Raw genomic sequence first — 14258 nt, 5'->3', positions numbered from 1 at the left:
GTGCGGGGTAACTAGGCCGCTGGGGTCTGTGGGGCAGTTATAGTACCTGCAGATACAAATCCTACAGAGCACAGGGTGCGGGGTAACTAGGCCGCTGGGGTCTGTGGGGCAGTTATAGTACCTGCAGATACAAATCCTACAGAGCAGAGGGTGCGGGGTAACTAGGCCGCTGGGGTCTATGGGGCAGCTATAGTACCTACAGAGCAGAGGGTGCGGGGTAACTAGGCTGCTGGGGTCTGTGGGGCAGTTATAGTACCTACAGAGCAGAGGGTGCGGGGTAACTGGGCCGCTGGGGTCTGTGGGGCAGCTATAGTACCTGCAGATACAAATCCTACAGAGCACAGGGTAACTAGGCCGCTGGGGTCTGTGGGGCCATTATAGTAACTACAGAGCAGAGGGTGCGGGGTAACTAGGCCGCCGGGTTCTGTGGGGCAGTTATAGTACCTGCAGATACAAATCCTACAGAGCAGAGGGTGCGGGGTAACTAGGCTGCTGGGGTCTGTGGGGCAGTTATAGTAACTACAGAGCAGAGGGTGCGGGGTAACTAGGCTGCTGGGGTCTGTGGGGCAGCTGTAGTTCCTGCAGATACAAATCCTACAGAGCAGAGGGTGCGGGGTAACTAGGCTGCTGGGGTCTGTGGGGCAGTTATAGTACCTACAGAGCAGAGGGTGCGGGGTAACTAGGCTGCTGGGGTCTGTGGGGCAGTTATAGTACCTACAGAGCAGAGGGTGCGGGGTAACTAGGCCGCTGGGGTCTGTGGGGCAGCTATAGTTCCTGCAGATACAAATCCTACAGAGCAGAGGGTGCGGGGTAACTAGGCTGCTGGGGTCTGTGGGGCAGTTATAGTACCTACAGAGCAGAGGATGCGGGGTAACTAGGCTGCTGGGGTCTGTGGGGCAGTTATAGTACCTACAGAGCAGAGGGTGCGGGGTAACTAGGCCGCTGGGGTCTGTGGGGCAGTTATAGTACCTGCAGATACAAATCCTACAGAGCAGAGGGTGCGGGGTAACTAGGCCGCTGGGGTCTGTGGGGCAGTTCTAGTACCTGCAGATACAAATCCTACAGAGCAGAGGGTGCGGGGTAACTAGGCCGCTGGGGTCTGTGGGGCAGTTATAGTAACTACAGAGCAGAGGGTGCGGGTAACTAGGCTGCTGGGGTCTGTGGGGCAGTTATAGTACCTGCAGACACAAATCCTACAGAGCAGAGGGTGCGGGGTAACTAGGCCGCTGGGGTCTGTGGGGCAGCTATAGTACCTGCAGATACAAATCCTACAGAGCAGAGGGTGCAGGGTAACTAGGCCGCTGGGGTCTGTGGGGCAGCTATAGTACCTGCAGATACAAATCCTACAGAGCACAGGGTGCGGGGTAACTAGGCCGCTGGGGTCTGTGGGGCAGTTATAGTACCTGCAGATAGAAATCCTACAGAGCACAGGGTGCGGGGTAACTAGGCCGCTGGGGTCTGTGGGGCAGCTATAGTACCTGCAGATACAAATCCTACAGAGCAGAGGGTGCGGGGTAACTAGGCCGCTGGGGTATGTGGGGCAGTTATAGTACCTGCAGATACAAATCCTACAGAGCAGAGGGTGCGGGGTAACTGGGCCGCTGGGGTCTGTGGGGCAGTTATAGTAACTACAGAGCAGAGGGTGCAGGGTAACTAGGCCGCTGGGGTCTGTGGGGCAGCTATAGTTCCTGCAGATACAAATCCTACAGAGCAGAGGGTGCGGGGTAACTAGGCCGCTGGGGTCTGTGGGGCAGCTATAATACCTGCAGATACAAATCCTACAGAGCACAGGGTGCGGGGTAACTAGGCCGCTGGGGTCTGTGGGGCAGTTATAGTACCTGCAGATACAAATCCTACAGAGCACAGGGTGCGGGGTAACTAGGCCGCTGGGGTCTGTGGGGCAGCTATAGTACCTGCAGATACAAATCCTACAGAGCAGAGGGTGCGGGGTAACTAGGCCGCTGGGGTATGTGGGGCAGTTATAGTACCTGCAGATACAAATCCTACAGAGCAGAGGGTGCGGGATAACTAGGCTGCTGGGGTCTGTGGGGCAGTTATAGTAACTACAGAGCAGAGGGTGCAGGGTAACTAGGCCGCTGGGGTCTGTGGGGCAGCTATAGTTCCTGCAGATACAAATCCTACAGAGCAGAGGGTGCGGGGTAACTAGGCCGCTGGGGTCTGTGGGGCAGCTATAATACCTGCAGATACAAATCCTACAGAGCAGAGGGTGCGGGGTAACTAGGCCGCTGGGGTCTGTGGGGCAGTTATAGTAACTACAGAGCAGAGGGTGCAGGGTAACTAGGCCGCTGGGGTCTGTGGGGCAGTTATAGTACCTGCAGATACAAATCCTACAGAGCACAGGGTGCGGGGTAACTAGGCCGCTGGGGTCTATGGGGCAGTTATAGTACCTGCAGATACAAATCCTACAGAACAGAGGGTGCGGGGTAACTAGGCCGCTGGGGTCTGTGGGGCACTATAGTACCTGCAGATACAAATCCTACAGAGCACAGGGTGCGGGGTAACTAGGCCGCTGGGGTCTATGGGGCAGTTATAGTACCTACAGAGCAGAGGGTGCAGGGTAACTAGGCCGCCGGGGTATGTGGGGCAGTTATAGTACCTGCAGTATACTGGCCTCTGCTTGTGTGCCAGACATTCACAGCACACGGAGATCATTAACTAACCCCCCCTCCCCCCCCCCCCGCCAGCCCAAGGTAACAGCTGCCGACTTCTCCGCTATAGTGCAGTGACCTTTACCTTACTGACACATGGGGGTATACTGAGGAGCGGGGTGATAGGGCTTAGTAATGTGAGTGTATAGTGAGGAGTGGGGTGATATGGCTCAGTAATGTGGGTCTATAGTGAGGAGCAGGGTGATGGGGCTCAGTAATATGGGTGTATAGTGTGGAGTGGGGTGATAGGGCTCAGTAATATGGGTGTATAGTGAGGAGCGGGGTGATAGGGCTTAGTAATGTGGGTGTATAGTGAGGAGCGGGGTGATAGGGCACAGTAATGTGAGTGTATAGTGAGGAGTGGGGTGATAGGGCTCAGTATTGTGGGTGTATAGTGAGGAGCAGGGTGATGGGGCTCAGAAATAAGGGTGTATAGTGAGGAGTGGGGTGATAGGGCTCAGTAATATGGGTTTATAGTGAGGAGCGGGATGATAGGACTCGGTAATATGGGTGTATAGTGAGGAGCGGGGTGATAGGGCTCAGAAATATGGGTGTATAGTGAGTAGCGGGGTGATAGGGCTCAGTAATATGGGTGTATAGTGAGGAGTGGGGTGATAGGGCTCAGTAATACAGGTGTATAGTGAGGAGCGTGATGATAGGACTCAGTAATATGGGTGTATAGTGAGTAGCGGGGTGATAGGGCTCAGTAATATGGGTGTATAGTGAGGAGCGGGGTGATAGGGCTCAGTAATATGGGTGTACAGTGAGGAGCGGGGTGATAGGGCACAGTAATGTGAGTGTATAGTGAGGAGTGGGGTGATAGGGCTCAGTAATGTGGGTGTATAGTGAGGAGCAGGGTGATGGGGCTCAGAAATAAGGGCGTATAGTGAGGAGTGGGGTGATAGGGCTCAGTAATATGGGTGTATAGTGAGGAGCGGGATGATAGGACTCGGTAATATGGGTGTATAGTGAGGAGCGGGGTGATAGGGCTCAGAAATATGGGTGTATAGTGAGGAGTGGGGTGATAGGGCTCAGTAATATGGGTGTATAGTGAGGAGTGGGGTGATAGGGCTCAGTAATACGGGTGTATAGTGAGGAGCGTGATGATAGGACTCAGTAATATGGGTGTATAGTGAGTAGCGGGGTGATAGGGCTCAGTAATATGGGTGTATAGTGAGGAGCGGGGTGATAGGGCTCAGTAATATGGGTGTACAGTGAGGAGCGGGGTGACAGGGCTCAGTAATATGGGTGTACAGTGAGGAGCGGGGTAATAGGACTCAGTAATATCGGTGTATAGTGAGGAGCGGAGTGATAGGGCTCAGTAATATGGGTGTATAGTGTGGAGCGGGGTGATGGGGCACAGTAATATGGGTGTATAGTGAGAAGCGGGGTGATAGGGCTCAGTAATATGGGTGTATAGTGAGGAGCGGGGTGATAGGGCTCAGTAATATGGGTGTATAGTGAGGAGCGGGGTGATAGGGCTCAGTAATATGGGTGTATAGTGAGGTTCGGGGTGATAGGGCACAGTAATATGGGTGTATATTGAGGAGTGGGGTGATAGGGCTCAGTAATATGGGTGTATAGTGAGGAGCGGGGTGATAGGGCACAGTAATATGGGTGTATATTGAGGAGTGGGGTGATAGGGCTCAGTAATATGGGTGTATAGTGAGGAGCGGGGTGATAGGGCACAGTAATATGGGTTTGTAGTGAGGAGTGGGGTGACAGGGCACAGTAATATGGGTGTATAGTGAGGAGCGAGGTGATAGGGCTCAGTAATATGGGTGTATAGTGTGGAGTGGGGTGATGGGCACAGTAATATGGGTGTATAGTGAGGAGTGGGGTGACAGTAATATGGGTGTATAGTGAGGAGTGGGGTGACAGTAATATGGGTGTATAGTGAGGAGTGGGGTGACAGTAATATGGGTGTATAGTGAGGAGTGGGGTGACTGTAATATGGGCGTATAGTGCAGTGCAGGGTACATATGCACATCTGTGTATCAGACCATGTCATATAACATGTCCGATGCGTTACGTGATGCGTATTCACAGCTGTCTCATACTCCAGATTCTGGGCGCCAGGCACCTCCCTAAGAACGGCCGGAGTATTGTATGTCCTTTTGTGGAAGTGGAAGTTTGTGGATCGGAGTTTGACAACAGCAAGAACAGGAGCGACGTTGTAGGTGAGCGGACGCAGCGGGATTATAGGATATTTACTAATCAGCTCAAGTAAAAAAATAACTGATATTCCACTTTCAGAAAAGTTCAGTTTGATTCATCTCTCTGTCCACCAGCGACCCCCAGTGGCGTTACTAGTTATTGCATGTTCAATTAAGGGAGACAAAAAACAACTCCATCTGCCTGCTGGACTAATAAAATAAATATAACATATATAATGTATGAATAGGCTTACCATACTATCCGTTTAAACCGGGACCCTCATGGACAGAACATGCGTATTTCATGAGTGTCCCGGTTTAAAGGCAGAGTCGGCCTTAGGCATAGGCAAACTAGGCAAATGCCTAGGGCATTTGGTATTCTATGGGGCACCAGCAGCTTCTGCTGATTAAAATGATATGCGGAATGCCTATATTCTGTGTGTGACTGCGGCTGTATCTGCATACGAAATGCTAAATTGCGTGTATTCCTGGAAATCACTGTAATGTAGCATTTCGTATGCAGATACAGCCGCAGTTGCACAGGCATGCTGGATATCATTTTAATCAGTAGAATCTGCTTGTGCATTCTAGCCACATAGTAATGCAAATAAGATGCATTTTCATAAACAAAAGGTGCCCGACGTTAGCAGAGCTGCCAGCTGACTAATGCCAGGCATCTCTTGAAGAATTAGCGGCGGTGCTAGGGGGCACCAGCCAAAATCTTGCCTAGGGCATCATATTGGTTAGGGCCGGCTCTGTTTAAAGGGATAGTTGAGTAATCCTAAACATATATATTGTATAAAAATGACAGGTGACAAAAATGTTCTAATATTGGGGGTAATAATTCTGAGTTGATCGCAGCAGGATTTTTGTTAGCAGTTGGGCAAAACCATGTGCACTGCAGGGGAGGCAGATATAACATGTGCAGAGAGAGTTAGATTTGGGTGGGTTATTTTGTTTCTGTGCAGGGTAAATACTGGCTGCTTAATTTTTACACTGCAATTTAGATTGCAGATTGAACTCACCCCACCCAAATCTAACTCTCTCTGCACATGTTACATCTGCGCCCCCCCCCCCCCCCCCTGCAGTGCACATGGTTTTGCCCAACTGCTAACAAAAATCCTGCTGCGATCAACTCAGAATTAACCCCATTGTTTCAGTAAGTGCAGCCTGAACTTGGTAGAGATTCCGGAACATTCCCAAAGTGTTTATAAATGGCAAACTGTGGTGCAAACAGAACTTGAAAAAGCAGCGGCGTACGGTCTCCTTAGATCAGTGGTTCTCAAACTCAGTCCTCAGGACCCCACACAGCTCACGTTTCCCAGGTCACCCAGCACACTCATTACTCACTGACAGGGGCGTATCTACCCTTTGGCCAGGATGGCACTCGCCAGGGGTGCTGGCAGAAAATGGTTGCCGCCCGGAGGTGCCACCCGCGGCCAGTGGGTAGACTTCGAACAGGAGACATGCACAGCAGTCACTCAGAAATTATCGCTGATGTCCACTCACATTCAGTGAGGCAGCTCTAAAACTACAGCTTCCGGCAGCCATTGCTGCCAGTAGCTCCCTGCATCAGAATCTTCTGCGTGATGTAGTTTCACTTATCGCTGAAGTGCAGTGCCGGACATTGGTGCTAATTACACATGACTGTTGCTGGGCATGTCATGTGACCAGTGGCTCCGGGGGTGACAGGAAGATGGCGGTGTGTGGGGGTCGCGGTGCTTCTGCTGCTGTGATGACTGGAGGAGCTGGTGAGAGGACCCAGAGTCTATGAGACTGTTCCAGCCTGCCCTAGCATTTCCCCCCTCCCCACACATTACACCCCCTGCCCCCCCACACACATAACACCCCCCCATGATCTGACACCCCTGCCCTGCCACACCCTACTCCTCCTATACCCTGACATCCCTCAAGTCCCCTCCCTACATACACCCCTCATGCCACCTCCCACACACATTATACCCCTCATACACCTGACACCCCTCCTCTGTCACACCCTGCTCCCCCTATACCCTGACTTCCCTCATGCCCCCTCCCTACATCACACCCCTCTGACACTCTGCTCAACCTATACCCTAGACATTCCTTATGCCCCATCACTACATACACCCCTCATGCCACCCTCCACACACATTACACCCCTCATCACCTGACACCCCTCCTCTGCCACACCTTGCTCACCCCAGACACCCTTCATGCCCCTCCCTACATCATACCCTCATACCCCAGACAGCCCTCATGCCCCCTCCTCATACCCCAGACACCCCTCATGCACCTGACACCCCTCCTCTGTCACACCCTGCTCACCCCAGACACCCCTCATGCCCCTTCCTACACCATACCCTAATACCCCAGACAGCCCTCATGCCCCCTCCCCACACGCTCATACCCTGACTACCCTCCTCTATCACACATTGCTCCCGCTCATGCCCCCTGCCCACATTACTCCCCCCATGCAACTGACACCTCTCCTCTGTCACACCCTGCTTGAGGGGAGTGGGGGGCACCAAAGGAAACGTTCGCCCTGGGCACCATAAGGTCTAGAACTGACCCTGGTGTGTGTGCGTGTGTGTGTGTTTGTATAAGGAGATTTATGGTAAGACTTACCATGGTTAAATCTCTTTCTGCGAGGTACACTGGATTCCACCGGGAATAACATCGGGGAGTAGAGTTGGATCTTGATCCGAGGCACCAACAAGCTAAAGCTTTGACTTTTCCCAGGATGCACTGCACTGCCTCCTCTATAGCCCCGCCTCCAGGCACTGGAGCTCAGTTTCATTAACCAGTCCAATGCAGTAGCAGGTAATAGAGACGGTAGATGTTAGTCACATAAACCCACATTCTCACGACAGGAGAAGGGACCAGCGGCTAATGCCATACAAACCCAAAGAAGCTAGGTGCGTCAGGGTGGGCGCCCTGTGGAATCCAGTGTACCTCGCAGAAAGAGATTTAACCATGGTAAGTCTTACCATAAATCTCCTTTTCTGCAGCGCGGTACACTGGGGTTCCACAGGGAATAACATCGGGGATGTCCTAAAGCAGTTCCTTATGGGAGGGGACGCATGGTAGCGGGTACAAGAACCCGGCATCCAAAGGAAGCATCCTGGGAGGCGGAAGCATCAATGGGATAGAACCTGATGAACGTGTTCACAGAGCACCACGCAGTCGCCTTGCACAATTGTTCAGCGGACGCACCATGGTGGGCCGCCCAAGAGGTCAAACAGACTGATATAGCAGCAGGAGCTGAAAGATAAGCCTGCGCGTAAACTTGTGCAATCATCAATCTAATCCATCTGGCCAAAGTCTTCTTATTCGCAGGCCAGCCACATTTGTGAAAACCAAACCGTACGAAGAGGGAATCAGACCTCCTTATGGAGGCAATCCTCTCCACATATATACGGAAAGCCCGTACCACATCCAAAGACCGCTCTTTGGAGGACAAACCAGAAGAGATAAAGGCCGGAACCACAATCTCTTGGTAAAGGTGGACACCACCTTAGACAAATAACCAGGACGAGTTTGCCCGGTCACGGTGAAAAATCAGAAAGGGCGGACGGCAGGACAAGGTGCCTAAGTTCGACACCCTCCTAACAGAGGCAATAGCCCGCAGAAACAGGACCTTAAGTGTAATCCACTTCAGGTCCACAGGCTCAAGAGGCTCAAAGGGAGACTCTTGCAGGGCGTTAAGGACAACAGACAGATCCCATGGAGCCACAGGAGGGACATAGGGAGGTTGTATCCGCAAAACACCCTGAGTGAAAGTATGAACGTCAGGAATAGATGCAATCTTCCTCTGAAACCACACTGACAAGGCAGAAATATGAAATTTTGAGGGAGGCCAGACGAAGGCCTAAGTCCAGGCCTTGTTGTAGAAAAGCCAGAAGCCATGAAGTTCTGAACTTGTAGACATCGTAGTTCTTAGCAGCACACCAGGTGAAGTAAGAGCTCTAGACCCTATAGTAAATCCGAGCCGAAGCTAGTTTACGGGCCTTCAGCATGGTTTGGATGACCGCCTCAGAGAATCCTTTGGCCCTCAGGAGTGATGCTTCAAGAGCCACGCCGTCAAAGCCAGTCTGGCCAGGTCTGGGTAGACACAAGAACCCTGAACGAGGAGGTCTGGGCGTTGAGGAATTAGTAGAGGACGCTCCATCTATAGACCCTGCAGGTCTGACAACCAATGCCATCTGGGCCACGCCGGAGTGACCAGAAGTAGGACTCCTCCTTCTAGCTTGAACTTCCGCAGTACCCTGGGCAGGAGTGACACCACGTACGGCAGCTGAAAGTCCCATGGATGTACTAGGGCGTCCATGAACGCTGCCTCTGGATCCCTTGTCCTTGATCCGAAGACCGGAACCTAGTGATTGTGTTGAGACGCCATCAAGTCTACGTCTGGTAGGCCCCACTTGTCCACTAAAAGTTGAAAGACCTCCGGATGAAGGCTCCATTCACCGGTATGTACGTCCTGACGACTGAGGAAATCCGCTTCCCAGTTGAGGACACCCGGAATGAATACTGCCGATATTGCTGGCAGATGGAGTTCTGCCCAACGAAGAATTCTGGACACTTCCATCATTGCTTTTCGGCTTTGAGTGCCACCTTGATGATTTATGTAAGCCACCGTGGTGGCGTTGTCTGATTGTACTTGAACAGGCCTGTTCCATATCAGAGGCAGGGCCAGTGTCAGTGCTTTGAACACTGCCCGCAGTTCCAGAATGTTGATGGGGAGGAGAGGCTCCTCCCTGGTCCAGCGACCCTGGAGAGAGTGTTGCTCGAACACCATGCCCCAGCCCCTCAGACTGGCGTCCGTAGTCAAAAGGACCCAGTTGGGAATCCAGAAGGGATGGCCCCTGCTCAAGTGCTGATCCTGGAGCCACCAGGATAGAGACAATCAGACCTCCGGAGTCAGGGATATCACTTGAGACCTGATTCGATGAGGCAGACCATCCTACTTGGATAGAATTAATCGTTTGAGAGGGCAAGAATGGAATTGAGCATACTCCACCGTGTCGAAGGCCGACACCATCAAGCCTAGTACTTGCATCGCCGAGTGAATGGACACTTTTGGGTGAGAGAGGAAGCATCTGATTCTGTCCTGAAGCCTCAGGACCTTCTCTGGAGACAGAAACAGCCTCTGGCAGTGCGTATCCAGTAGAGCCCCCAGGTGCACCATGCTCCACTCAGGGACCAGGGAGGACTTTTTCCAATTGATCAGCCACCCGTGGGCTGTGAGGAATTGCACCGTCAGTTGGAGATGACTCAGGAGGACATCTTGGGAGTTTGCCAGGATCAGCAGGTCGTCCAGATACGGCAGGATACTGATACCTTGTTGACGGAGATGAGCTGCCATCACAGCGCTGTGACAGGCGGCTTTACAGAGGAGACAGAACCCAGCAGTCCCGTTGAGAGCAGCCCAGCTGAGAAAATGGCGCCAGATCACTTCAGGGCTGCACAAGCGATCGCAGCCCTGCTATGCTAAAACCACTTCCCCCATAGGCGGTGTCAAGTTGATCGCACGAGCGGCAAAATGTGCGATCAACTCGGATTGACCACCTTAGATAGATACATAGATGCCCGTACACACAGACGATGCACCAGTATATCTGTAGATATATTAGTCATCGGCTGCACAGCCGACGTGATATGTCATATAACCGGGGTACACTGGCCGACACACCTGCGATATACCAACCGTTCAATTAAATGGCTGATATATCGGCCAGTGTGTACCCAGTATTATGCTTCACACACTCCTTGTAAGCCCGCCCCCAGACTCCTGTGAAACTAGCCAATGGGAGTCTGGGGGCAGGCTTAGCAGGAGTGTGTGAAGCCTTATGCTGATTTCCTGGTGAGGCACAGCTACAAATACACTGCTGTATAAATCTCTCTCTCTCTCTCTCTTATATATATATATATATATATATATATATATACAGTATATATATATATATATATATATATAAATATTTACACACGATATATAAACAAATGTGGCGTAACATGTATAAGGGGTACTACTGTGTGGTGTAACATGAATAACGGACACTACTGTGCAGTGTAATGTGAATAAGGGGCACTACCATATGGTGTCATTTGAATTGGGCATACTATTGTGTGACCACGCTCTTTTTTCAGCCTTCCTCATTTCAAATATTTGGGGGGGGGGGGGGGGAGCAGTCCCTTACTTTGTCAGGGGCGCTCGTACCCCTAGATACACCCCTGCTCACTGACACATTGTAAAAGAGCCACAGGTGTAGGTAATTATTTCACTCGTGACTCTGTGAGGAGATCTGGAAAACATGCCCTGTTTGGGGTCCTGGGGACTGAGTGTGAGAACCTGTGCCGCAGAGAATCTGAAGCATTTATCTTGAATTCAAACTCATTGGTGGGAATTGTGTCTTGAGGGAAGTGAAAGTTCTCCAGGTAACTTCTACTATTGAAATCTTTATTCTATATCAAATACTAAAGTGCAGGTTTATAGCAGTGGAGATGTTGCCAATAGCAACCAATCATATTCTAGCTTATTATCTTCTAGAAGGTGCTAGATAAATGATAAGAAGAATTTGATTGGTTGCTAGAGGCAACATCTCCACTTCTGTAAACCTGCACTTTAGTAAATATACCACTAATAGGTGTGTACTCACAAGTGGCACAGTGTGAAATAAATGTGGGTTCCGGAACATATGGAATAAAGACTTCAATGAGCGGCCGTGAATATAGGGGGTAATTCCAAGTTGATCGCAGCAGGATTTTTGATAGCAATTGGGCAAAACCATGTGCACTGCAGGGGAGGCAGATATAACATGTGCAGAGAGAGTTAGATTTGGGTGGGTTATTTTATTTCTGCGCAGCGTAAATACTGGCTGCTTTATTTTTACACTGCAAATTAGATTGCAGATTGAACACACCCCACCCAAATCTAACTCTCTCTGCACATGTTATATCTGCCTCCCCTGCAGTGCACATGGTTTTGCCCAATTGCTAACAAAAATCCTGCTGCGATCAACTTGGAATTACCCCCATAGTGTCTGATCAGAATTGGACACAGGCCCGTATGTTTGCGTACAACTTGCGATGGTGGGTGGGGTGTGCATGTGGCTCCGGTCGCTCGCTGTTATCATCAGTTATTTATATAGTGCAAACATATTCCGCAGTGCACGGAGAGAACATACAAACTTCACACACACAGATGGTCTGTTTTATTGGGGTGTTGTGGGAACGTTGTTGAAAGTGATTCGTACACAGGTGCTCAGCCGCTCACATAGGAGATCACACACAGATGGAGAAACTGCACCTGACATAGGGGGTAATTCAGATCTTTTCGCACAGCGGGCGGTCGGGTCTGAACTGCGCATGCGTATGCACCACAGTGCGCCGGCGCGTCGGATGACTGCACCGGGCATCGGTGTATAGCGACGGGATGATGCGAAGAAAGTGATCGCACGGGTAATCGCAAGGTGACTGACAGGAAGAGTCCGTTTGTGGGAGGCAACTGACCGTTTTGTAGGCGTGTCCGGGAAAACGCAGGAGCGGCCCTGCGTTTTAAGGGAGGGTGTCTGACGTCAGCTCCGGCCCCGCTCAACGGCTGAGTAAGTCCTGGGCAGTGCAGAGACTGCACAAACTGATGTTAGTACAGGTCTCTAACAAAAGCGATTGCACACCTGCACAAAGGTAATACCCTCCCCCTGTAGGCGGCGACTACCTGATCGCAGGGATGCAAAAAACGCACCCTAGCGATCAGGCCTGAATTGCCCCCATCGTTTCAATGGTGCAACCAGATCTGTATTTCAGCACCTACGGACACCGGTAGGACGCACAGACGTACACCAGGGTAGGACTTTGTAGTGGTATTTGGCGCAGACGGGTGACCGCTGGTAGGCGCATACACAGACACAGCTGCGCCCGGCTCACTATCAGACAATTACTGTGATTTCATGTTGCCGAAATGTTTCTGATCAGATCTTCCTCACACAGCGGACAACGGTCTGAACCCCGTCTGGACAATGAAGGAGTTTGTGTTTGACATCAATAATCCAGAATTTGCGTTCCTGCGATTCGTGGTGTACGAGGAGGACATGTTCAGTGACCCCAACTTCCTGGCGCAGGCAACGTTTCCCGTGAAGGCTCTGAAGACGGGTAAGAAATGGGCGAGGTGATGGGGGTGTGCATGGATGGGTGGCAGAATATGTGGCGCACAGGTAAATATTCTCCCCCACATTACTCCAAGGCAACAAAGCAAAATGTCTCCATATGTCTTGCTGTGTACACTTATAATATCTTGGGGGCCCATTTATCAATGAGTGATAAAACTCGTTGTGTATGATAAATAGTGCTCCAGCCAATCAGCTTACAACACTTGACAGTTAGGAGCTGATTGGCTAGAGAACCACAATTAGTTTTATCTTTCACAACGAGTGAATTTACACCGCGCTCGGCAGCATGGAGGGATGACGACGTGGTTGAGGGATCATCGCATGCGAGGTAACTGCCCTGTCCGGTGTGACGCCGTGGGAGGGGATATAAACCTCTCTTGTTCTGTAACTGTTATAAAAGCCCCAACACTGATGAATGAATATCTGCGTTTACATTATGTAGTGTCTGGAGTAATTCCTGTATCACACGTGTCTTGTGCCCAGGTTACCGATCCGTGCCCTTATGTAACAGTTACAGCGAGGAGCTGGAGCTCGCCGCCCTGCTGGTGCATATAGAGATTGCCAATGCTAAGGTAAAGTCTTACATTTCTCTCACACAAGTCTGAGTGCCTGCTAGGGACATCACAGCGCCATAGGAGCAGACTATGGGATCTACAGTATGTACTAAGTCTTGGAGAGAGACAAAGTGGACTGAGATAAAGTACCAGCCAATCAGCTCCTAACTCATTTTTTAAACACAGCCTGTAACATGGCAGTTAGGAGCTGATTGGCTGGTACTTTATCTCCATCCACTTAATCTCTCTCCACAGCTTAGTACGTAGACCCCTAAATCGCGGGCATTGCCTCTCAGTTACATTGATACTATATGTCTGTTGGATGCAGGAGGAGGACGACGAAAACCTTTACACATCCATCCAGCAGCTCCGGGACAGAGCAAGTGAGCTCTCCAGCCAGGTCTCCAGCTACGAGAGAGCCAATAACTGCGACTCCCGATACCAGCAGCGTCTGGACGAGCTCCGGGCAGCGCAGGAAAGACTGCTGGAGCTCACCGAAGTGCGAAACAGGAAGTGAGTCATTTATCTCCTCACCAATCACATCGTCACCCTGACAGAAGTAAGACATTGATTGCTCACTTATGCTGCATTCACACCGCAAATGCCGGGTCCTACCCGGTAAGACAAACGTGTACTTACCGGGTGGGATCCGGCATTTGCGCTCCGTTGCAGGCTTCCCGACCCGGCAATATACCGGGTCGGTTGCCATGACAACGGAGGCCGCAGCAG

General features: G+C 51.2%; 1 protein-coding gene across 1 annotated transcript in view; it reads left to right on the top strand.

Annotated features, from left to right (window-relative positions):
* LOC134927147 (1-phosphatidylinositol 4,5-bisphosphate phosphodiesterase gamma-1-like) overlaps positions 1-14046 on the top strand; it is a 150170-nt gene extending 136124 nt beyond the window's left edge. The window contains exons 28-31 of the mRNA XM_063921215.1: positions 4735-4849; positions 12797-12958; positions 13459-13547; positions 13858-14046. Coding sequence (XP_063777285.1) covers positions 4735-4849; positions 12797-12958; positions 13459-13547; positions 13858-14046 — 555 coding nt within the window. The remainder of the gene's footprint in view (positions 1-4734; positions 4850-12796; positions 12959-13458; positions 13548-13857) is intronic.
* The last annotated feature ends 212 nt before the right edge of the window (positions 14047-14258 follow it).

Source organism: Pseudophryne corroboree, chromosome 5 (assembly GCF_028390025.1).
Source record: "Pseudophryne corroboree isolate aPseCor3 chromosome 5, aPseCor3.hap2, whole genome shotgun sequence".
NCBI classification, from domain to species: domain Eukaryota; kingdom Metazoa; phylum Chordata; class Amphibia; order Anura; family Myobatrachidae; genus Pseudophryne; species Pseudophryne corroboree.
Note: the sequence above shows the minus strand (reverse complement) of the source record. Positions and strands in the feature narration are given on the sequence as shown.